The 22,519-nt window shown below is 54.8% G+C and overlaps 2 protein-coding genes across 2 annotated transcripts in view; one reads left to right on the forward strand and one right to left on the reverse strand.

Moving 5' to 3' along the window:
• The window catches only part of LOC135287546 (zinc finger protein 501-like), a 126,532-nt gene that overhangs the window by 39,590 nt on the left and 64,423 nt on the right, over positions 1 to 22,519 (forward strand). The window lies entirely within an intron of this gene.
• Positions 98 to 4,494, reverse strand: LOC135287722 (maestro heat-like repeat-containing protein family member 1). The gene is made up of 12 exons (XM_064400933.1): positions 3,921 to 4,494; positions 3,592 to 3,656; positions 3,157 to 3,489; positions 2,823 to 2,971; positions 2,418 to 2,565; positions 2,030 to 2,214; positions 1,801 to 1,938; positions 1,406 to 1,520; positions 1,096 to 1,233; positions 688 to 864; positions 408 to 563; positions 98 to 247 (listed from the first exon to the last, which is right to left on the reverse strand). Exons 1-12 carry the CDS (start codon positions 4,036 to 4,038, stop codon positions 98 to 100), a joined length of 1,872 nt encoding a protein of 623 aa, XP_064257003.1. The 5' UTR covers positions 4,039 to 4,494.

Consider the following 22,519-nt stretch of genomic DNA (forward strand, 5'->3'; position numbering starts at 1 on the left):
GCGGGGCCGCCCCGCAGCCCCGCCGCGCCGGGGCTCCATGGGCACCCGGCTCGGGCCCACAGCAGCCTGGAGAAGCCCCGCACACTGAGCACCGAGCTCAGGGGCCTTCTCCAGGCTGAGGCTGGGGATTCCAGGCCGTCCTTACCAAGACCTTGGCAAACGCCCACAGCTTCTCTGTCTCCACCACCTCTTTGAGATCCCTCCTCTGCAGGAACCCGGCCGCACAATGCAGCGTTTCCCGAGAAGCCTGGAGAGCAGCAGAGACCCAGAGATAGCCCCACAGCCCAGTGCACAGGACTCACATCCCTGTGCCACAGCCTGGAGGAGGCTGCAGCTCGGGATGTGACCAGGGCAGCCGGCAGCCCAGCCCCCTGCCAGGGGGACAGCAGCAGCCCACGAGTCCTCACTTCTGCCACACGCTGATTCTTCTCATGACAGTGGAAGAAGAGTGCAGGAAGGCTCTGGCACACCACTAACTTCAGGGGCTTTTTTCCCTCCTCTACTACCAAATCCATCACCTTGAAGAAGAGGTCAAGGGAGAGCAGCTGCACATGGCTGTTGTCCTGAATGAAAGAAAAAAACCTCAGCGCTATCTACTCCAGGCCGACCTGAAGAGTACAAAAATCCACAGGGCACAAAGTTTCTGAGCAGCACCCAGTGCCCGAGGCTGGGGATACAAAGCCTTACGTGGTCGAAGAGCAGCAGGAGAGCCTCAGCCAGCTTCGGGGCAGTGGTGCTGGATACCAGCATGTCTTTGCTCTTGAGCAAATTAGTGAACACAGAGAGCGTCATGCCGACCAGCTCTCCATCTGCATCCCCCAGCAGCTCCAGAAGGCTTGGAGACAGAGTGCCCATTCTCCTGGCCTGTGTGGAACACAAGGCTGTGCTGGGAAGCCATGGACGGCTGCAGCGCCAGCACCAGCCTGGCACTGCAACCCCAGCCTGCTGCTGCAGGGCCCACAGGCCAAAGGCCTGCCCCAAAGCACTGGGGCGGGTGAGGCAGGAGAGCTGGGAGCAGCTGCCTCAGCTGCTGAAGCCCTGCCAGCCCATGGGGCTGCTTTCCCCAGCGCAGCTTTAGCCGCTGCCCCTTCTCACCATTGAGGGATCCTTGCTGAGCACCACGAGGCCTCTGAGCGCCAGGCGACGCCTCTCCCTGCACTCGTTCCTCAGGTGCCTTGACATGATCTGCAGGATGCTGTCAGCACATTCCCTCAAGTCCAGGCACTCGAGGACCTGAAAGGCACAGGGCAGTGACAGGGCACCCGGCCAGCAGCAGCCCAGAACCGCACAGGGCTGGGCCCAGGCAGCAGCACAGGGCATGGGCACCGTCCCAGGCAGCTGCGGCTACGAGAGGGCAGAGAGCTGGGAGGCAGCTCAGCCAGGCAGCGCTGGCCTTCAGGCTCACCTCCACAAGGAACGCCAGGCCGGGCAGATCCCAGTGTGGCTCCTCCCTGCTGAGCAGCCCAAGCAGGCGGAGAGCAATCCCAGAACACAAGGAGAGGGAGGCACGGCGCATCTCTCTGGAAGGGGAAAAAAGACACCAAGAGCCTGAGGTGGGGGGACCAAACCTCGCCCAGGACTGACTCACAGAGGTCTGGTCTTTCCCCAGCATCCCTGGAGGGGATGTGAGCGCTGTGGGAGGTGGGCCCTTCGGGGCACCCTCCTCTCCCAGCCTTTTCCAGTCTCCTTGGCCGTCCCTCGGTGACAAGGCCCTCTGGCCCATGACCACAGGGACTGTGTGGGGCACCCGGGCACAGGGCACAAATGCTGAGGGCAGTGTGAAGGAGAAGGGGGTCTCACCTGGCCAGCAGACCCACGGCATAGTGCTGGGTGTGAGCACACAGCAGCGTGTCCCAGCCACACTTACGCTCCATAGCCATCACCTCCTGGTCACACTGCAGTCGGCAGAGCAGAGCCTTCATGGCCTGCCCTGCAAACCTGTGTGCAGAGCAAAGCCCAGGTCACACTGGGAGCACTGGCACTGGCCACAAGGGCAGGGGAAGGACAGGAGGACTGGGACCTGCTGGACCTGCTGGGCTTGCTGGGAAGGCGGTGTTCCTCCTGGCACGCTCTCCAGAAGTTTTCAACTTCCTCTGGTGGCATCTGCTGCATGGTGATGACAACGTGGAAGAGCAGAGCCACAAACAGGCGGGAGGAATAAAGGATCATGGCCTCGTGGCATTGAGGCACAATGACCCAGATCACCAGAGTTGCCTGCAGAAGAAGCAGCCCAAGACAGCGCTCAGTGCCCTGGTGTCCATGGGGCAGGGCCCAAGGGCAGATGCTGGGGGAGCAGTGGGCCTGGTGTCCCCTGAGCCCTAGCCCAAGTTTCAGCCCAGTGACTGAGGCAGGGAGAGGATGGAGAGCTGCTGGAGAGGCAACCGGGTGGCAAGCAAAGGCCAGTTCCAGAAACTCACAGCCAGGGCAAAAACGTCCTTGTTGTCCCCATCGGAGGTGCATGTGCTGTGCACAGGCCAATCCTCCATCACAAAGAGCAGTGTTGCCAGCACCTTCTCCATTGCTGGTCGTGATGAGCCTATGGCTCTCCACATCGTTGCAGCAGCTCTGTGGGATCAGGGCTCTGTGTCAGAGGCATCTCAGTCACAGTACCATGCCCTGTGCAGCTGTGGGGGCACAGGTGACAGAGCCCCGGTGCCCTGAGGGGCAGGGAGGGAGCATTGGCAGCAGGCTGGGCAAAGAGAGGGGCCCGAGGGTCCTGGAGCTCTCTGCCTGTCTGGCAGAGCCCATTGGACAGGCTGTGATGGGCCACGGGCTCTAAAGGCTGGTGAGCCCTGAGCTCTCAAGGCACGTGGGCCCCGTACCTGTCACACGTTGGGGCACAGTGCAGGAGGGTCAGCGCCATGTCAGCAGGGTGTTCCTCAGCCAGCCTCACAATGTCACTTTGCAGCCTGGCATCCACAGTGACGTGGGACATGAGACTCTGGTGGATGTTCTTCACCATGGCTGGCACCTGGAGGAGGCATGGGGAGGACTTGGAGCGCTGTCCAGGGGAGCAACTTCCCCAGGTTCCCCCCAAGAAATGCCTCCCTTCCCGTTACACTGTGCTGGCCTCAAAGGCTGAGGGGGCCCAGTGACCAAGGCTTGAGGGGACACACGTTCCTGGGAGGCCTCCAGCCCTGGCCCCAGTCTGCTTACCTGCTGCTGATAAGGAACAGTACTCTCCAGGAAAAAATCCACAGTGGAAGCACAAACCACAAGGGGAGTGGGCATGGCACCAGTATTTTTCAAGGCCTCAATCTCTTCATTGTCAGTGTTTGTTATGACTGCATCCTCAGTCACTGATGTGGGAAGATCCTGTGTCCACATTTCAGTTCCTGAGGTGTCCAAGTCTTGCGAGAGCCCAGCCGAATCTGGGCTGACATCAGGCTCTGCCTGGAGCTGGGTCAGCCTCGAGTCAGGCTCAGCTGGGCCCTCAGCTGCTGTGGTGTTGGTCTCTCTACGGCAAATGCGCGGGAATTTTCGGAACATCTGCCAAAGAATAAAGGACAGGGAAGCCAGGAATGCTCCAAGCGTAGTGCTCGGCTGAGCAGGGGCAGCAGGCCCAGCCCAGGTGGGCATGGCTGCAGGTACCTGCGCTGTTCTGTGGAAGCGGCCACGGCTGGATTGCTGCTCTTGTGTGCGCTCCATGGCTGCATCTGGCAAAGAGCGAGCACAGCCAGAGCTGAGGGGCTGCGGGAAAGGCCGGAGAACACAGCCCAGCCCTGCGCTCCCCAGGCAGGGACAGCCCTGCGATGACCCAGGGGGATGGAGCACGGCCACTGCGGGGTGTCTGCCTGGGCCCTCTTCCGTCCTGTCCATGGGTACGTCCCCAGGGGATGGGATGGAACGGCATGGGATTGGATGGGGCAGGGCCAAGCTGACTGGCACCATCAGCTCTGTGGCCCAGCTCTGTCACTCACCATCCTGCAATGGCTGGAAGTGCTTGGGCTCCTCAAGCCGTTTTTCTGGGGCAGCTCCAGGGCCTTTGTTCTTTTTCCCCCTGAAGACTTTAAATAGGCTGAGAAATGTGCCTGCCATTCCAGAATCTGGATTTGAGGACACCTTAAAGAGGGGTGCCTTGTGAAATTTCTGAATCAGCAAGTCCTTCAGTTGTGCCTTGAAGGAACCTGAGACAGAGAAGCCTCAGGAAGATTACAGGACAGCAAGTCCTGCACTTTGTTCTCAAGGGCTCCTGCCACAAGGACAGGAAACACCTCTTAAATGGCTTTGGTCACTAAGTGCCAGGGTCTCGCCTCGAGTGTGCAGGCCAGAAGGATGGGAGATGCCTCAGAAAAGCTCTGAGTCACCAAGTCCCTGAGTCTGGCCTCAGAGGCACCTGCAAAAGAGAAGCCTCGGGAAGGCCACAGGCCACCAAGACCCGCAGTCTTGCCACGAGGACACCTGTAGGGATAACGCCTCGGAAAAGCTCCAGGTCAGACAGGAACGAGCGCTCCTCACGGCACCGCTCTGTCCCGTCCTGTCCCGTCGCCTGCTCCGAGCACTGTGGAGCGTTCTTGTCACCACAAGTTCCAATGTCACCATGTGTCACAAAGGACACACTCCTCCATTCCATGCCACGGTGACTGTGCTGCAGCGTGTCACAAAGGGCCCTTGCACACACTGCCACCTGCCCTGGGGCCGCCCCCAGCCCACCCAAAGTGGCCCCGGTTGGAAGGAATCCCTGGCCCCAAGTGTCTAAGGCAGCCCGACAGGATCTTTAGGAAGGGCTCAGCCCATCAGCAAACGCTGCCCTGCTCTGCGGGCTCAGGGCAGCAGAAGGAGCCCCCAGGGCTGCCGAGGCAGCCGCGCTGGCAAGGGCACGGGGCCTTCCAGGGAAGCTGGCACGGCCTCCTTGGGACACGTCCCGGCTGCTGGCCATCCTAAACCCGCGGCTGTGACAGGCACAGGGAATGTGTGGGCTAGGGCACCAATGCTGCTCTGAGCCCTGGGGCCCGGGCAGCGCTGCCATCAGCAGGTGTGGCAGAGTCCCCGCCCAAGCAGAGCTGCCACCCCCCGAGCCCTGGCAGCGCTGCTGCCCCTCTCCTGCCCCAGAGACCTGTGCCCCGGGGGGCTTCTGTGCCACAGGGAGCCAAAGCCCACGTGCACTGGGGGCTGTGCTCCTCCCTGCAGGGGCTGTTGGCAGCAGCACCTGGAGCAACTGCTGGCAACACTTGGTGTCTGTGAGAAGGCAGAAGCTGTTAGTCAGTCCTGAAATGATTTTTTTCCTAGTAGGGATTGCAGTGTGAAAAACAAGGTTCACTCTCCTCTAAAAAATTTAGAAGGTGTAATAAAGTACAATAGGACATAAAGACAAGAAAGCAAATATTTTTGACTGGATGCCTTTTGCCATTCAGCCTAGACTATCCCAGCTATTTTGAAAACACTCTTTGTATACCATTTCTATTGCATCTGCCTGTTAAATATTCACAAACAATTATGCATGTTGAACTTTTCTCCAAACCAGTTTCCATGTTTCAGGAACTGTTTAGCATGGCTCCTCCTCACGTCTGCCTTTTTAGAGCATGCGTATTCCTTGTTTGTGCTTTCAGTCCATTCTTATCATCACCTCCATTTACGGGCTTTTGTGGATACTGACAGCCTGGTCAGAGAGAGAAGGCCACATAAACTTTCCCAGGATTTGTTCTGGGGAGTTTTGAGAAGGCTGAGAGAAAGAATGAAAACAATCTTGCAGCTGGTGTTTTGAACAGTTGTTTTCTGATAAGATGTTTACCAAAGAGCATCTTCTTAATTAGCCAGTGGTGACGGGGTGTTGGTTAAATGACCAGTCAGGTCCAGCTGTATCGGAACAGTGTATAAAAAGGAATGGCTTTCTAATAAACTCAGCATTAACCTGCTGAAGAGAGTTAATGTGTCACTTCACTTCGGTTCCTGACTCAACGGTGACAGGCTTTGGTCCACATTTTCTTCAGACCGTGAGTGCTGATAGTTGACATATCTGTAGCAGGTGTCCTCATCACATGTTCATGGGATGGTATCCCATGCAAGCAGGCATTTTAACACAAGCATACTACATCAGCTGTTTCTAAGTTTTAGTTAACAACAGAAATGAAAACGAGATCTTTATAGCAAAGTTCTTTTAACACCACACATATAAAATCCATTTCAACATTTGAAAAGGCCAGTATTGTACTGTGTATCTATAACAGCAGCAGCAGCACCTGAACACCACCAGCTGCTGAATTTCACAGGACAATCAGATTATACAGAGGCACTGCCATGTTTCCTTGTGTTCTGGGAAAAACGTCAGCTCAGTCTTTGATGTTCAACGCTGCAGCTGCTGCGTGTCTGGCAGTGGTAGCTCATGTCCAAACACAACTCGGTGCCTGCTAAGCACGGCACTGGGGAGCCACAAACAGGGAAGTTCAGGCATCGCAATATATCAAGCTTCCAACAATCTCTTCTCCATTTCCAGACGCAAACATCAGCAAACACATGCTGGAAAAGTCAAATGAGTTCCATCATTGCCAGGATACAAATCTCACTACTGAAACCAAGCAAGGATTGCCCACAAAGCCTTTGGAAACACTTCCTGGATGAATTAATGTATCTCCCATGCAGGGCTGTAATAGCTGAACATCTGCAGTGCTGGAAGATTCCAGGTAGAGTGGGAACAAGTCCACAAAATTTCTGTACAGTCTGAAATAGGGATGAAGGCCTGGACCAAAAGCTTTCCTGGGGGTGATGCTACTGAAATCCATTGCATAATGATGCCCAGAAATTAATCAAAGCAAACAGTACTCCATAGTATAAGGCCTATGGGGCAGGAATTTAATTTATTCGACATGGGGAGTGAGGGGCTTTATTCTACCACAAATTCATTCTGGAATGAGACTCCCGATGCAGCCCCGGCGCGGCGGGGCTGCGGGGCGGCCCCGCGGCTCCCCGGGCAGCAGCCGGCCCTCTGCCCCCTGCGGAGCCCGGCGCCAGCGGCTGCTGGCCGCGCCTCAGGGCTGTGCGGGCAGGGGAGGCCGGGGCTGGGCGCAGGGAGCGCCCGCCACAGGGGCTGAGCCCGCGCCGAGCCTTCCCTGCTGCCGCTCTCTGCAGCTGGCAGAGGACACGAGCCGAGCGGCCGAGCAGCTGCGCCGGGCCCTGCGCTACCTGGAGAGCCCCCAGGAGCCCCTGCGAGAGGCGGCCATCAGGTTCATGGGTGAGCCCCGAGGCCGGGCTCCCTCCCCGGCCCGCCGCAGCTCGGCCCCAGCCCCGCCCGCTGCCCCGGCAGCGCCATCCGGGCCCGGCGCCGTGGAGCCCCGCCTGGCCCGGGCGCTGCTGCCGCCCTCTGGCAGCCGTGCCCTTGGGCGGCAGCGTGCGGCAAGGGCCCGGGCTGAGCCCTGCCGGGCCAGCAGGGCGTGTGGCCGCAGCGCTGGCAGCGCCGCTGGCAGGGAGCTGTGCCGCTGCCGCCGTGACAGGGTCTGTGTTCACAGGGGTGGCCGGCCGGCACCTGAGGGGGCAGCCAGGAGAGCTCCAGCTGATCTGCAGTGGTGAGTGAGGGCAGCGGGCTGACAGCGGGGCTGGCAGGGAGAGCGGCAGTGCCTGGGCAGGGAGCTGCCATCCCTGTACTGGCTGCGGCGGGCTCGCTCTCTGTGTGGATGAGGGGTGGCATGGGCAGAGCACAGAGAGATTGCAGGGATGTGGGAGTGTGGATTCATAGCCATCTGATCCAGTTGACACCCCCTCTCTTGTGGCCATGGCCAGAGCTGGGTGGGATGGCCCTGGCAGGACGGTCTCCTAGGATTCCCACAGATCCAGGCTCTGACTGTGGCTCTGTTCCTCTCCATTCCAGCCCTTCAAGCCCTGAGGAGAGATGACAGCCCTTCCCAGACAAACATAGTTGTTCAACAGATAGACAGTGGGAGAGCTGCAGAACTGGCACAGAAGAACCAGTGTTTGTGGAAGACTTGCAAATGCCATGGAAGATGAGACTGCCTTGAGACCAGAAGAGAACAGCTGGAGCTCCAGGCACCGCTGATGATTGGCACAGCTGAGCCTGTGGGAAATTTGCATGGCTTCAGCCCTCTCCCTGCTTATAGATAGCTCCCTCCCTCCAGCCCTCAGACTCTGCCCATCCCTTCTTTTTCCCTCCATTCTCCCTCCCTGTTCACGGCTCTTTCCCTCTAGTCCTCAGATCCTGCCCTTCCCCTTTTCCCCACCCAGCTCATCCCTTTCCTTCGCCTTCCATTAATAAACAGTTGGGCTTCTTCACTTTGCCTGCATCCCTGTGGAGCTGCAGCAGAACAAATCCGGGGCCCTGGGACAGACAGGCCCCTGCTGCCGTTCTCTGCCACGCCGTGTTTTGTGCACAGACCCAGAGGAACGAGGGCAGCTCAGGCTGGCACGGTCCCTGTGCTGAAGGTGCAGTTCCACAACCCTGTGCAGGTACAGATCCTGCTGAGCACACGGAAGGCCAGCAGTGGCACAAGGAGCCTGTGTGTCAGGAGCCAAGTCGTGTCTAAGGCCCTGCCACATTTGATCTGCTGCTGTGCACGTCAGCAAGATAATGAAGAACAGACAGTGAAGGAAACCTTATGGTTGAACTGGTGGGAATGTGACCCTTGAGAGAAACAATGGATTGGTCAATTGATGGGAAGTTAACCTGTGAAAGAGGAACAGCACACAGTGGAGCTGTGGTTGGCATGGAGGTGGTATCAGAAGCCATTGCGGCCTCATCTGATGCACTGGCCAAGTGTGAGATGACGTCCTAAGTGGAAAAACTGCAGAGGAGGAGATGTCAGGCCTGGTTCTGGTGTGGAGGGATGAAAAGGCCAAAATGCACGCCCTGTTGATGCAGGGGATGCCCTGAAGGTGGGTGGCCTGCCTGCCCCTCCCACTGGAGCACCATGCTGAGATCCCCTGAGAGGAGCCCAGTGCTCCTTGCTCCTCTCTGCTGACACGTGAGCCTTTGTCTGGTTTCGCTGTGGCCCTGAATGTGTGAGGGGGGCTCCGTGGCCACGAGACAGCCGGTCCTGTCCCGCTGGGTCCCAGCAGTGCCTGGCAGCTGTCCTGCATCCACGTCAGGATGCTGGCCAAGAGCAGCCCTGGAAGCTGAGGCACAGGTCAGGGCCCATGGTGTTCCCTCAGGATACAGCAGTCCCGAGGGGTCTCCCTAATTCAAAGAAATCTGCAGACAAATGCACTGTCCACCAAAAGCCCTTTTCTTGAGCTGACGGGAGGGCAGGGGTCTGCACCCCACCAATATGCTTCTCTGCCATGTATAAATTTCAGTGGGTTGATGTAGGAATTGCATCAAAAATACCATCCATCTTTACCCTGCTGAGGTGATTGCATAGGCAGGGGGTTAGAAATACATTCTGTCAGATTCCTGTACTTGAAGCTGATGTGCAGGCGCTGGCCAGAGCGGTCTCCATGCCCTAAAGCAGCACTTCTTCCTCATGGCTTCCCTGCACAGGGCTCATTCCCTACTTGCCCTTCCTTCTTCTGCTAGAATGTGTCTAAAGATTTGTTCAAGTCCCTCTCTTGTCAAGTTAGGCCCCCAGGTTTTTCTTATGCTAACTGGTGCTAAGTACTTCCCTGTGTCTGTGCTAAGTACTTGTTTGCTTATGTGAATTGCTTGTGCTTGTGTCAAACAAAGGCCTTGTTTCATCCTCCCCTTCTCTTTATCCTGATGCAAATTCTTTTGCAAGATTCCCTCCACAGTCTACAGGACATATGTACTGTTATGCTGCTCTTTTAATTCTCTACCACATCCATAGGTTCATGATTGTTAAGAGGAGGTTTCATTTTATTTTTTAATTAGAACTGTTTTGCTGAGGAAGCTAAAAATCTGAGGAGCTGTTGGTGATTGAAGATTTGTCCATCACAAGAAGACATCTGACTCATGATGTTCTCTATCTTTCTCTATTTTAGTGATGATTTTGGTAACTTCTTTGATACCAATTTGAGTGTCCATAAGGCTCTGTGAGATGCATTTTTTACTTCTGCCATTAGCAATTCTATATTAGGCTGGTACAGCATTTGTTTTAGTACATCAATATTCCTTCCAGTTTGGAATTTGGGTGCTTCATGATACACATCGTACGCATTCTGCATATGCTCAAGAGAAGTTATTGTGTGGTGCAGCTCAAGTCACATCCAGTTTTGGTTGTGAATTACAAATAGAGAAGGTAGTACCATTAGCAGTTTCATTTAATGAATCTGTGGTCATAGTTGTGCAAGCAGATCTCACCCAGGCACATCCCCTTCCCACGTAACATACCTGTGACTGTGCATGGGTTACTGGGCCCATTTCACAAATACAAGGGCTGCCCTCAGTGTGCAGACACCGATCCTCTCTGTCAAGCCCTGCATTTTTGCACACAAAATTCAGTGCATCCCTTGGCACACATGCTTTGATACTAAGAGTTTGCCACTTTCCAGTTTTCTTGTTGAAAATGGTCCAGACATTATGCTGAACGGGACTGAGAATTACATGAGTTCTTATAACTCCAAGGGCCAAAATTGGAATTACACAGTATTTTGTTGCATTCTTAATGGTTAATGTAAAAGAATGCAGGGTTCTGTTCATTCTATGTGAAACTGACCAATTGCCACCAAGTGTGGAAGTCTTTTTCAAATTCCTTTATGGTTTCATTTTTAGGCATGATTTAGTTAATTCTCTTGGCAGTTTCCCCAGCTCTCCTTTTTCTAAGTTTTCCTGAGATTACAGACTGTCGCCACAGCTGAGCTTTTCTACACTGAAATGCTAAAGAAATGTTACCCTGTAGTTTCCCATAAAGCCAACAACTGCTGGAAACAATCCTGCTGTGTATTGTTGGCCAGGGTGGTTAATAGGTTAGCTGCCAGGCTTTGGGTTTGGGCAAGTGTTAGCAGGGCTGATCTGAGAGGAGTTTATGTCTGTCCTGTATAAAAACTCATAGTGCTTCATTTATTAAGACTTCTTGATCAATAGAATTTCATATTCCCAGTTAAGACCCAAACCGTCCCCTTAAGCCTTTTTTAGACCTATGATTTGGTGTCTGGGAATGTATCCATGTCTCCCAGCCTTTTAGGCTTTGCTGTATGAACGGGTAGTATTGCTGTTTAATTTTGGATCTATTAGCCTGTATCTTTGCCTCCAGCATTTTCAGAGAGTACTGTGGGTCTAAAAGCAACAATTGTTCTTATATTTTTCTTACCACAGAGTGAGAGACTATATTATTTCACACATGGGTCCCATGCTATGCCATTGTTTGCTCATGTAAAGTTGTTTGTTTTAATTTTAAATGCCTGTTGTGTGACCTGTTCTGTTTCGCTACTTGTTGAGTACCCAAGGCATGGTAACAGGTTTCTTCAGATACATTGCCTGCCTTTAGGCAAGCATTTCAGAAACCTTCAGAAACCTTACACTGGCCCCTGGTAGTATTACAAATTACACTTACTTTACTGAAGTTCCTACTACAAATGGCTGAGTATTCTGAGTACCTCAGCCCATAAGAGGATGTAGTTGTGCTGTCAGGATTCCATGCATATCTGGGTTGCCATCACACGGTCATGACATTGGGCATGATATACCCTAACAGGATGATTGTGCTCCCGGCTTCCCCTCCAACTGGATTGGTGACTATTTCTGATGGCCTGGAATATGCCAAGAATGAAATTCAATTCTCAAAAGCAGATGCTCTGTGAGACCTGTTGCATGTACTAAGCATACCAGCAGGACGGTTTATTATTCTAGTGGCACAAGCGCTGCCTGCTGGAAACAATATGTGTTGGGTTGCATTCCTGGCAGGCTCAATTCCTGTATCTCTGTGTGATGATGGTCCTCCCACCCCACCTGTGCACTGCAGAAGAAGGGAACTATCTTGTACTAGGTTATAGTCTCCCATTTTAATTTGCATACCACAAAAATCCTGATAGGAATCACATGAGAATGGATTCACACGCTGCTTGTTAGAAATCTCACGGATGTGCATGGTCACAGTAATAATCACAACTAAAAGAGGTTTGTGAGTTTCAAATTCACACGCCATAGAGGTCCTGCTTTCAGGTGGGACAAGAAAGGCTGGCATGGAGTCAGGTTTTCCTCAATCTTCAACTGCTCAGTCATTAATCCTTAAAATGGTGTAAAGAGTTGTTACATTATTAATCCCTTTTAGCCAATTAGGTCCCAAATATTTTTGAGTGTTTCATCTAGCAGGATCTTGCAGGCCAAGGAGATCATGATGGTAGTGACAGTCACCTACTGTGGCTTGGATTCTCATCAGAAATATCAGGAAGACAATGATGGTGTGAAGCGCATCTTGGTTTCTTCTGTTCTTTCTGAGGTCCAGCTGTGGACTCCTCTTGCCTTTTGCAGAAGTCTTTTAATTCTGGAATAGTGTAGCCAAGAGGTTAACGCTGCAAGCCTATAAGGCTGTATAAGTGATTAAAAGTACTAAATAGAGTCCTTTCCATTTTGGGATAAGAGGCTTTCCCCCAGGGGATTTGATGTATACCTGGTCCCCAGGCTGGATTTGTGGAGAGGAGCATCCTCTTGCTCCTCTGCTCAAAATGTGTTGATTTATTTGCTGCAGCTGTTGTGTCAGTTGAACAATATGGTTCTGCAGATACCCGTCCCCAACTTGTACAGTGTCTTCCCCTTGACTGTAATGCTTATATGGTCTTCTGTACAGTATTTCAAAGGGATTCAGATTTTCTTTTGTTCTTGGTCTTCTCGAATCCATAATAAAGCCAAAAGTCGGGCCTGGGGCCAAGGTATGTTGGCCCCTTGTCCAGTTTTGACTATTTGTTGTTTTAGCAGATAATTCCTCTTTTCCACTTGGCTGCTGGCCTGCGGCCAATACACCATGTGTGGGTGCCAGTGGATTTGGAGCTTATTGCAAAGTTGCTGTGCAATATTTGCTAGGAAACGTGGCTCTCGATCAGAGGAGATGTCTAAAGGCACTCTGAACCAGGGCATTATGCTGTTTAACCAAATGTTGACAACTTCTTTAGCTTTATTTTTTTGGGTCGGGAATGCTTCAGGTGACGCTGAGAAGGAATCAGTGAAAGGTGAAAGGTATTTATAGCCCCCTTTCCTTGGCAATTAAGAAAAGTCAACTTGCCAGTGCTGTCCACGATATTGTCCCTTGTCTACTGTGCCAAGCTCAACTCTAGTCCTAGTTTGTGGATTGGTTCTATGACATTATTTCACACCCTTGGGCTACCTGCTTTCCACTAGAGTACAGGTTGTATCTTACTCTTGTCCTTCTCAAATAATTATGTAAGGCATCCTCTTCCCAGTGTATACAATTATGTTCATCTGTAATTAATATTCACAATGCTTTTTCAGGTATAACTGTCTATACCTGAGGAGTTGCAAAAACAAAATGTTCCGTTCTGCTCATAAATTCCTTGCTAATTCTAGATCTTTCTGATTATACGACATACATCATTGTCATATTGTTTCTTACCTTTGGGAATTAGTGCCCAAAACTCAGCATGGCTTTGTTCTGCTGCTCTTTTTGCAACCTGTTAACCTTTTGGGGTCTGTTTCTCCTTTCTGATGTCCTTTGCAGTGCATAACTGCAACCACTTGAGGTACTAGTACTGCCTCCAGCAATTTTAAGATTTCTTCTTGATGCTTAATTTGCTTTCCTTGAGCTGTCAATAGTCCTTTTCTTTGCAAACTGCTTCATGGCACATATTACTCTGAAGGCATACTTGGAATCTGTTCATATATTCATCCTTTTTCCTCAGGCTGGTCAGAAGGTACAGCTTAAAGTGATTATCTCTGCCTTCTGAGCTGACTTGCTCTGTGCTAATTGTATATCCCGATTTTCACTGATCTGCTCTTACAAAGCCACTCCCATCTGGGTACTGAGATTCTGCTCCTGGATTTGGGCTTTCTTTAAGATCTGGGCAGCTGGAATAAAGTGGACTTCATGGTTTTGATAGAGTCATGCTACAAAGGTTCCTTGTCTGTCTGGTGAGTGGCCAGGAATGCTGCAGGATCAACTAGAGAAGAGATTAGTTTGGTAATACCACATTGTTCCACCAAAATTGCCTGATGTTTCAGCAATCTGGAGGGTGAAAGCCAACGCCCACCCTTTTGCTCAAGAAGTGCTGCTACTGAATGTGAGATAAATACAATTATTTGTTGACCTCGAGTGAATTCTCAGGCTTCTTGGATGTTTGAAACAAGAGCAGCAACTGCTCACAGTCAGGCTGTCCCCTACTCACTTCATCCAGTTGTTTAGAGAAGTAGGCTATTGCTCTCTTCTATGGGCCAATTGTTTGGGCCACTACAAGGACTACAATCTCTACACCCCCTACACAACAAACAAGGGATCAGAGGGTTACAAGGAGCATAGGGCATCAGTCACTTTGCTTTCCCTGCCACTCCCGTCATCAGAAAATGGAAATGCAGGTAGAGCTGCTGCACTTGGTTCCTGTCAGATTGTAAGTCTCATTCGTGTCAGAGTCACTCTGGCCTTTCTCACCATCTACTTCTTCCTTGTCCCTCACCTGCCAAGCCCCTCTGGGTGACAATGCAAATGCAGTACCACATATTCACAGTCTTTCATACAGCACAAAAGGGTACTTAGGGGCTTTCCCACAAACTAGAAAATTGTCTGAGCGCTTAAGATGCTCCGAGCATCCAAAAGATATCATCCTATTGCTGGAAAAATTCCCAGCTAGGCTGCCAGGGACCTATGTCCTCCAGAACCTCCTCAGAGTATTTTAAGTTCTCTAGACAATCAATTTCCAATTTGCAAGACCATTGTCCTGGTTCGGGGCTTGTTTGGGACATAACCCCCAAAGGGGCTTCTCTACAAAAGCAGCTCCAATTGCCCCTCCCCCCTCCAACCAGTTCGGGAGAAAATAACTCCTTGGAGAAAAAGTGGAAAGAAACCTGTTTATTAAACAATAGAACCCAAACAATATTAAACAATAAAACTTCTCACTACTCCAAAAAAAAAAAAGAAAAGCAAACTCAGAACAGTCCCCTCCCTGGGTTGCAGCTCGGCTCACTCAGTCTCTGATCAGTCTCTCTGGTGCTGGAAACGCCGCGGCCCAGGCCCAGCCAGGGGGCCACAGGTGGAGCTGCCGGTGCTCTTCTGGGTGTTCAGTGCAGAGCAGGCTTGAACAGGTGCAAGAAAAAGGAAAAATCACAGTCCAGGGAACTTCTTTGCCTCAGCTAGCTAAAACTAACTAAAAGCAAAAAAAAAAAAAAAAAAGGGAAAAAAGGAGCTCTGTCCGTCTGTCTGTCCATCCGCAGACAACACAGTCCAGGAGCAGGATTGTGTAGGAGTGAGAGCAGTCTGAAAACAAACTGCACCCTTCTTCCCTCCCTTCTTCACTGTCTGGAAGAGAATCTTAAAGGTGTAAAACTTATTATTCAGTATAAACAGAACAAGACGACTGGGGATAAAAGCATCATATAGTCAACCCAGGACAACCATACAACGCTGTTTCGCTCTGAGACTGTGTCTCCACTTCTTGCATTCTTAGAGATGAACCTTGGAACACACACTCAATTTTCTGACTACTTCTACTCCAATTAATAGCATTCCATCCCCAAAGGAAAAAGGTAACAGTGTTGAGCACATTCCCTTCCTTATCTTCACATAAGCAAAGAATAAACGATGTTGCATTGACAGATTTAACACATGGACACACACACGATATTATACCAGACTTAATAAACTCTCTAAACCAGCTCCCAGTCCGAATTCCAGCCACATTTAATCAATGCCAGTTAGCATACCACTCCCGAACTCTGGGACTCTAACCCACCAAGGGGACGCTCCCCCCTGACCTGGGACCGTGCAGGTGGGACTCCCTGTGCCACCTGTGCAAGGCACCCATCAGACTTGAACCCACATGGTGTGAATGTCATACACAGAGGCCCCCGCTGTGTAGGCGGGGGCCTCTGTGTATGACAAACGAGTGAGTACTGCTTTATACCACGGGTAACAAAGGAACAGACAGAACAAATGCGAGCGGTTAGTGATAAAGAGTTTTTCCATATGACATACTTCACATCCTTGTCTGTCCCAGCATGGATCCAGGGTCTGTGGAGGCACCAGATTCTTGCCTGTGGAATGTTCTACCTCCCCCAAGAGGAAAGAGGCAGCTGGAGGAAGAGCTTGCCAGGCTGCTCTCCATCCTTTAGCAGCAGCCCTGGCTGAGTGGAGAAGTCCCAGCCAAGCGCAAATGTGCCAAGGGAACAGCCGTGCACAGGAAGGCTCGGTGGGAAGGATGATCCAGGAACCGTGGGCCTGGCAGCCTGAGCTTGCTCCCGGGAAAGGCCTTGGAGCAGATCCTCCTGAGGGCCATCCCACGGCACGTGCAGGGAACCAGGGGGTCTGCTGGAGGCTGGGAAAGCTCTGCGGAGGGACAGGGACAGCTGGGGGTCCTGGCGGGGTGTTGAGGGCTCCTGTGCGGGTGTTTGGGGGGATTGGTGTTGGGGGGCAGGTTGGGGAAGGAGTTGTCTGGAAGGGGAGAGGTCTAGGCTGGAATTGGAGTCAGTTTGAAGACAGCATCTGTGGTTTGGTGGAGCATTGGTTATGGAGGGCAGAAAGAATACCTGTGACTATTTCTGTTCATGGTCCTGATTATCCTGCAGGGAAGAAGAGGACTTGCATTCTTTTAGAGCTTCTATTCCTTAAGGGAATGAGGATGTTACCATCCGTTCATTGAAAACCATTTGAAAGCAAAGAATGGCCTTCTGTTCACCTCTGGGTAGTGTGATGTTTGTAAAGTGACTCCCAATGCATGACATCAAGGCACATGAGTTGCTGCTTTGAGAGGGGGAAGGCAATTTCCAACTCTCATGTTCTTAGGCCATCACAATTGATTGGGGGAGTTTGCAACTTTTTTGGAACTACTTGAGTTGAGAAATGGAAAGTAAAGCTTTCCTGAAGTGAGGAGTCTTTAATGCCAGATTCTTCTGTGTCATCCCGGTAAAGAGGCTTTTGTGCTGCAGGAAATTACTTTAATGACAAAACACTTCCAGCATGTAGTAAGAGCTTCTGACAGACACCAAGTGTTGCAGCAGAGCTCCAGGTGCTGCTGCCAACAGCCCCTGCAGGGAGGAGCACAGCCCCCAGTGCACGTGGGCTTTGGCTCCCTGTGGCACAGAAGCCCCCCGGGGCACAGGTCTCTGGGGCAGGAGAGGGGCAGCAGCGCTGCCAGGGCTCGGGGGGTGGCAGCTCTGCTTGGGCGGGGACTCTGCCACACCTGCTGATGGCAGCGCTGCTCGGGCCCCAGGGCTCAGAGCAGCATTGGTGCCCTGGCCCACACGTTCCCTGTGCCTGTCACAGCCGCGGGTTTAGGATGGCCAGCAGCCGGGACGTGTCCCAAGGAGGCCGTGCCAGCTTCCCTGGAAGGCCCCGTGCCCTTGCCAGCGCGGCTGCCTCGGCAGCCCTGGGGGCTCCTTCTGCTGCCCTGAGCCCGCAGAGCAGGGCAGCGTTTGCTGATGGGCTGAGCCCTTCCTAAAGATCCTGTCGGGCTGCCTTAGACACTTGGGGCCAGGGATTCCTGCCAACCTGGGCCACTTTGGGTGGGCTGGGGGCGGCCCCAGGGCAGGTGGCAGTGTGTGCAAGGTTCCTTTGTGACACGCTGCAGCACGGTCACCGTGGCATGGAATGGAGGAGTGTGTCCTTTGTGACACGTGGTGACATAGGAGCTGGGGGTGACAAGAACACTCCACAGCGCTCGGAGCAGGCGACGGGACAGGACGGGACAGAGCGGTGCTGTGAGGAGCACCCGCACAGCACACTCGTTCCTGTCTGACCTGGAGCTTTTCTGAGGCGTTGTTCCTGCAGCTGACCTCGAGGCCAGACTCAGGACCTGGTGACCTGTGGCCTTCCGAGGCTTTTGTTTGGAAGTGCCCTCGAGGGCAGAGCGTGGGACTTGGTGCTCCGGAGCTTTTCCAAGGCATCTGTCCTGCTACTAGCTCCAGTCACTGACATGGAGCAGAGACCCCCAAGAGACCCTAGGATGGCCTGGGTGGAGGAGGAGGAAGAAGGCTCTGGAGCTGACCCAAGACAGGAGACAGAAGAGGTGGTGCCATTCCATCCACCACAGGAGGGTGAGTGGCAGAGTTGGGCCGTAGGACTGGAGCCTGCAGACAGCATGGCCCCATCCTGTGGCATATCCCATCCCATCCCATCCCATCCCATCCCATCCCATCCCATCCCATCCCATCCCGTCCAGTCCCATCCCATCCCCTGGGGAAATGCCCATGGACAGGACAGAAGAGGGCCCAGGCAGACACCCCACAGTGGCCGTGCTCCATCCCCCCGGGGCACCCCGGGGCTGTCCCTGCCTGGGGAGCGCAGGGCTGGGCTGTGTTCTCTGGCCTCTCCCGCAGCCCCTCAGCTCTGGCTGTGCTCGCTCTTTGCCAGATGCAGCCGTGGAGCGCACACAAGAGCAGCAATCCAGCCGTGGCCGCTTCCGCAGAACAGCGCAGGTACCTGCAGCCATGCCCACCTGGGCTGGGCCTGCTGTCCCTGCTCAGCCGAGCACCGTGTGTGGAGCACTCCATGGAACATCCCTGGCTTCTTGCCCTTCTCCTACAGCTCATTTGCAAATTCATCAAGAGGATTCGGCAGGAAGAGACCATCAGCAAGGGCGCTGTGTACAGACCATACTCGCCCATCTTCCAAAGCAAGACCAGTGCTGCCCTGCTGTATATGCTTGTAGAGGAAGATTGTTACCATCCAAAGCAAGTAAGCAGCCTGTGGCCAGCGTTTCATCCTCCCAGGAACTTCTTGGCCTCCCCAGCCACACCTGCTGGTCCTTGTGAGCCTTTGAGGCCATCACAGTGTGGTGGGATGGGAAGAACGTCTCTGGGGAAGCTGGGGACATTGCTCCCTCTGGCAGCTTTCCAAGTCTCCCTGTGCCTTCTCCAGGTGCCCGCCATGGTGAGGTACATCCACCAGTGGCTCCTGGCCAATGATTGCGCTGAGCACAGGCTGGACATGGCCCTGCTGGATCTCACTGAAGCACTGACAAATGACGTAGTCATGACGCTCCTGCGTGTGGCCCCGTCCTGTGACAGGTAAGGGCCCAGCTGCCCAGAGGGCTCAGGGCTCCCCAGCCCATCACCCTGCACAGCCTGGCCCAGGTGTCTGAGCAGCAGAGACTTCCAGGGCCCTCTGGCTACTCCCTTTCCCAGCCCTGGCATGTCAGCCCCCAAGCCTGCTGCCGTGCTCCCTCCCTGCCCCTCAGGGCTCTGTCCCCACAGGGCTGGGCTGCCTGGCTGCTGCTGGCCAGGGGCAGAGGGCAGAGGCAGAACTGGCAGCCAGCTCAGCTCCCAGCGGTGCTGTGTCTGACACCCCCCTGAGACAGAGCTCTAACCCTGCAGAGCTGCCGCGGCCATGTGGAAAACCATCATGTGCTCAAGCAGGACTGCGGAGCTGGCACATCTGGTGCTCCTGGATGTGCTGGGGAGCTGGCCGGAGCACAGCACGTGCACCTCCGATGGGGACAAAACGGGTGTCTTTGCCCTGGCTGTGAGTTTCTGCAAGTGGCCTTTGCGGGCCCCAAGGCTGCCTCTCCAGCAGCTCTCCATCCTCCTTCTGTCACTGCATCTCCCTGCCTCAGGCACTGGCCTGAAACCTGGCCCAGGGGCAGCTTCAGGGCCACCAGGCCCCCTGCTCCCCCTGCGTCTCTCCGGGCCTCTCCCTGCCACGCTCGGGCCCTGCCACACGGACACCTCGGCACTGAGCGCTCTCTCTGGGCCTTTGTCCTTTGCAGGCAACTCTGGTGATGTGGAAGGTCCTCCAGGTGCCCTGTATCCCACGTATAATGAAGGTGTATTTCCCACACCTGTTTGTGCACCTGCTCTTCCAAGTGTTCTTCAGCACTCTGGATATGCCAGGAGAGGTGGATACCTTCTGGAAGGGATGCCAGGAAGAACACGGCCTTGCCACCAGCCCCAACAGGTGCTCCATGCCAGAGCTCCTGTCCCTGCCACGTGGCCTGGGAAGGAGCCAGTGCTCCCAGTGTGACCTGGGCTTTGCTCTGCACACAGGTTTGCAGTGCGGACCCTCAAGTCCCTGCTCTGCCTTCTCCGCTGTGAGGCTGTGGTGGTGGCAATGGAACTCAAGGGTGCCTGGGACACGCTGCTCTGTGCTGACACCCACCACTATGCCGTGGGTCTGCTGGCCAGGTGAGACCCCCTTCTCCCCATTGCTCCAGCCACTTGTGCTCTGTGCCCAGGGTGCCCCACACAGTCCCTGTGGCTGTGGGCCAGAGGCCCTTGTCACTGAGGGATGGCCAAGCAGACTGGAAAAGGCTGGGAGAGGAGGCTGCTCTGGAGCAAACCAACTCCCAAATGGCCCAGGACCCCTTGCTGGGAGGGTGGTGAGGAAAGATGTGAACTGTGTGCGTCACTCCTGGCAGAGTTTTGCCCCACTGGCTCAGGGTCTTGTTTCCTTTTTCCTCTTGTCAGAGAAATTCGCCTGTCATCCATACACTTTTGTTGTGGGATTGCATTCTACCTGCTCAGCCTGCTCAGCAAAGAAATGCCATACTGGGATTTCCCTGCCCTGGCGTTCCTTGTGGAGGTGAGCCTGAAGGCCAGCGCTGCCTGGCTGAGCTGCCTCCCAGCTCTCTGCCCTCTCGTAGCCGCAGCTGCCTGGGACGGTGCCCGTGCCCTGTGCTGCTGCCTGGGCCCAGCCCTGTGCGGTTCTGGGCTGCTGCTGGCCGGGTGCCCTGTCACTGCCCTGTGCCTTTCAGGTCCTCGAGTGCCTGGACTTGAGGGAATGCAGCGACAGTGTTCTGGAGATCATGACAAAGAACCTGCGGAGCGAGGACGGGGAGAGGCGTCACTTGGCACTCCGAGGCCTCGTGGTGCTGGGCAAGAATCCCTTGATGGTGAGAAGGGGGCAGTGGCTGAAGCCCTGCCGGCAGTGTGGGGCTGGAAAACGCTGTCACTTGGGCTTGGCTGGGCTTTGGGCCCGGGGCAGCTGCTCCCAGCTCTCCTGCCTCCCGCTTCAGCTGCCCGAGTGCTTCAGGACAGGCTTTGGCCTCTAGGCCCTGCTGCAGCCGGGTGGCCTTTCACAAACTTGTGTTCCACACAGGCTGAAAAAATGTGGAGCCTGACTGAAAGTCTTGTGGAGCTCCTGGAGGAAAATGATAGTGACGTGATCAGGATGACCATTCTCCTACTCAGATATTTATTCCTGGATAATGGTACCCCAATACCCAGCTCCCTCGCCCTGCAGCTGGCTGAGGCGCTCCTGCCACTCTTTGACCGCGTAAGGCTCTCTGCCCACAGCCACGGCCACTGGCTGCTGCCCGGGCACTAGGTGCCCTGTGGAGATGCAGGCCTGTGCCCTGCTGGACCCGAAGCAGCTGATGCTGAGCTCTTTTGTTCTTGCTTTCATACAGGATGATAGCCAGGTGCAGCTGAGCTCCATGATGGTCTTTCAAGAGATGCTGGAGTTATTAACGGAAGATGGAAAACATGCCCTGAAGTCACCCGTGCACCACAGCCTGCTGCCACTCTACTTCCACTGCCATGATGAGAATCAGATTGTTGCTGAGGTGAGGACTTGTGGCCGGCTGCTGTCTCCCTGGCAGGGGGCTGGGCTGCCTCCTGTCCTGGTGCTTTGCAGGCTGCAGCCTCCCCCAGGCTGTGGCATTGGGATGCTCCTGTGCCCTGGGCTGTGGGGCCATATCCACGTTTCTGCTGCTCTCCAGTGTTCTCGGGAAACGCTGCTTTGTGCAGCCAAGTTCCTGAAGAGGAGGGATATAAAAAAGCTGGTGAAGGAGGAAAAACTGTGGAAGTTCAGCAAGTGCCTGGTAAGGACAACCGAGAATCCCCAACCTCAGCCTGGAGAAGGCCCCTGAGCGCGGTGCTCAGTGTGCGGGGCTGGCAGCTGTGCCCCTGCCCGCTGCTGCACACAGAGGCGGCGCGGGCTCTTCTCCAGGCTGCTGTGGGCCCGAGCCGGGTGCCCATGGAGCCCCGGCGCGGCGGGGCGGCCCCGCGGCTCCCCGGGCAGCAGCCGGCCCTCTGCCCCCTGCGGAGCCCGGCGCCAGCGGCTGCTGGCCGCGCCTCAGGGCTGTGCGGGCAGGGGAGGCCGGGGCTGGGCGCAGGGAGCGCCCGCCACAGGGGCTGAGCCCGCGCCGAGCCTTCCCTGCTGCCGCTCTCTGCAGCTGGCAGAGGACACGAGCCGAGCGGCCGAGCAGCTGCGCCGGGCCCTGCGCTACCTGGAGAGCCCCCAGGAGCCCCTGCGAGAGGCGGCCATCAGGTTCATGGGTGAGCCACGAGGCCGGGCTCCCTCCCCGGCCCGCCGCAGCTCGGCCCCAGCCCCGCCCGCTGCCCCGGCAGCGCCATCCGGGCCCGGCGCCGTGGAGCCCCGCCTGGCCCGGGCGCTGCTGCCGCCCTCTGGCAGCCGTGCCCTTGGGCGGCAGCGTGCGGCAAGGGCCCGGGCTGAGCCCTGCCGGGCCAGCAGGGCGTGTGGCCGCAGCGCTGGCAGCGCCGCTGGCAGGGAGCTGTGCCGCTGCCGCCCTGACAGGCTCTGTGTTCACAGGGGTGGCCGGGCGGCACCTGAGGGGGCAGCCAGGA

This window comes from Passer domesticus, chromosome 30 (assembly GCF_036417665.1).
Source record: "Passer domesticus isolate bPasDom1 chromosome 30, bPasDom1.hap1, whole genome shotgun sequence".
In the NCBI taxonomy this organism is placed as follows: Eukaryota; Metazoa; Chordata; class Aves; order Passeriformes; family Passeridae; genus Passer; species Passer domesticus.

Coding starts and splice junctions, on each gene's coding strand:
- LOC135287722 (XM_064400933.1), bottom strand. CDS start 4,038: ATGGCAGGCACATTTCTCAGCCTATTTAAAGTCTTCAGGGGGAAAAAG. Junction 3,490..3,591: donor GCTTCCACAGAACAGCGCAG/GTACCTGCAGCC, acceptor ATTCTTTGGCAG/ATGTTCCGAAAATTCCCGCG. Junction 2,215..2,417: donor AGGACGTTTTTGCCCTGGCT/GTGAGTTTCTGG, acceptor CTTCTTCTGCAG/GCAACTCTGGTGATCTGGGT.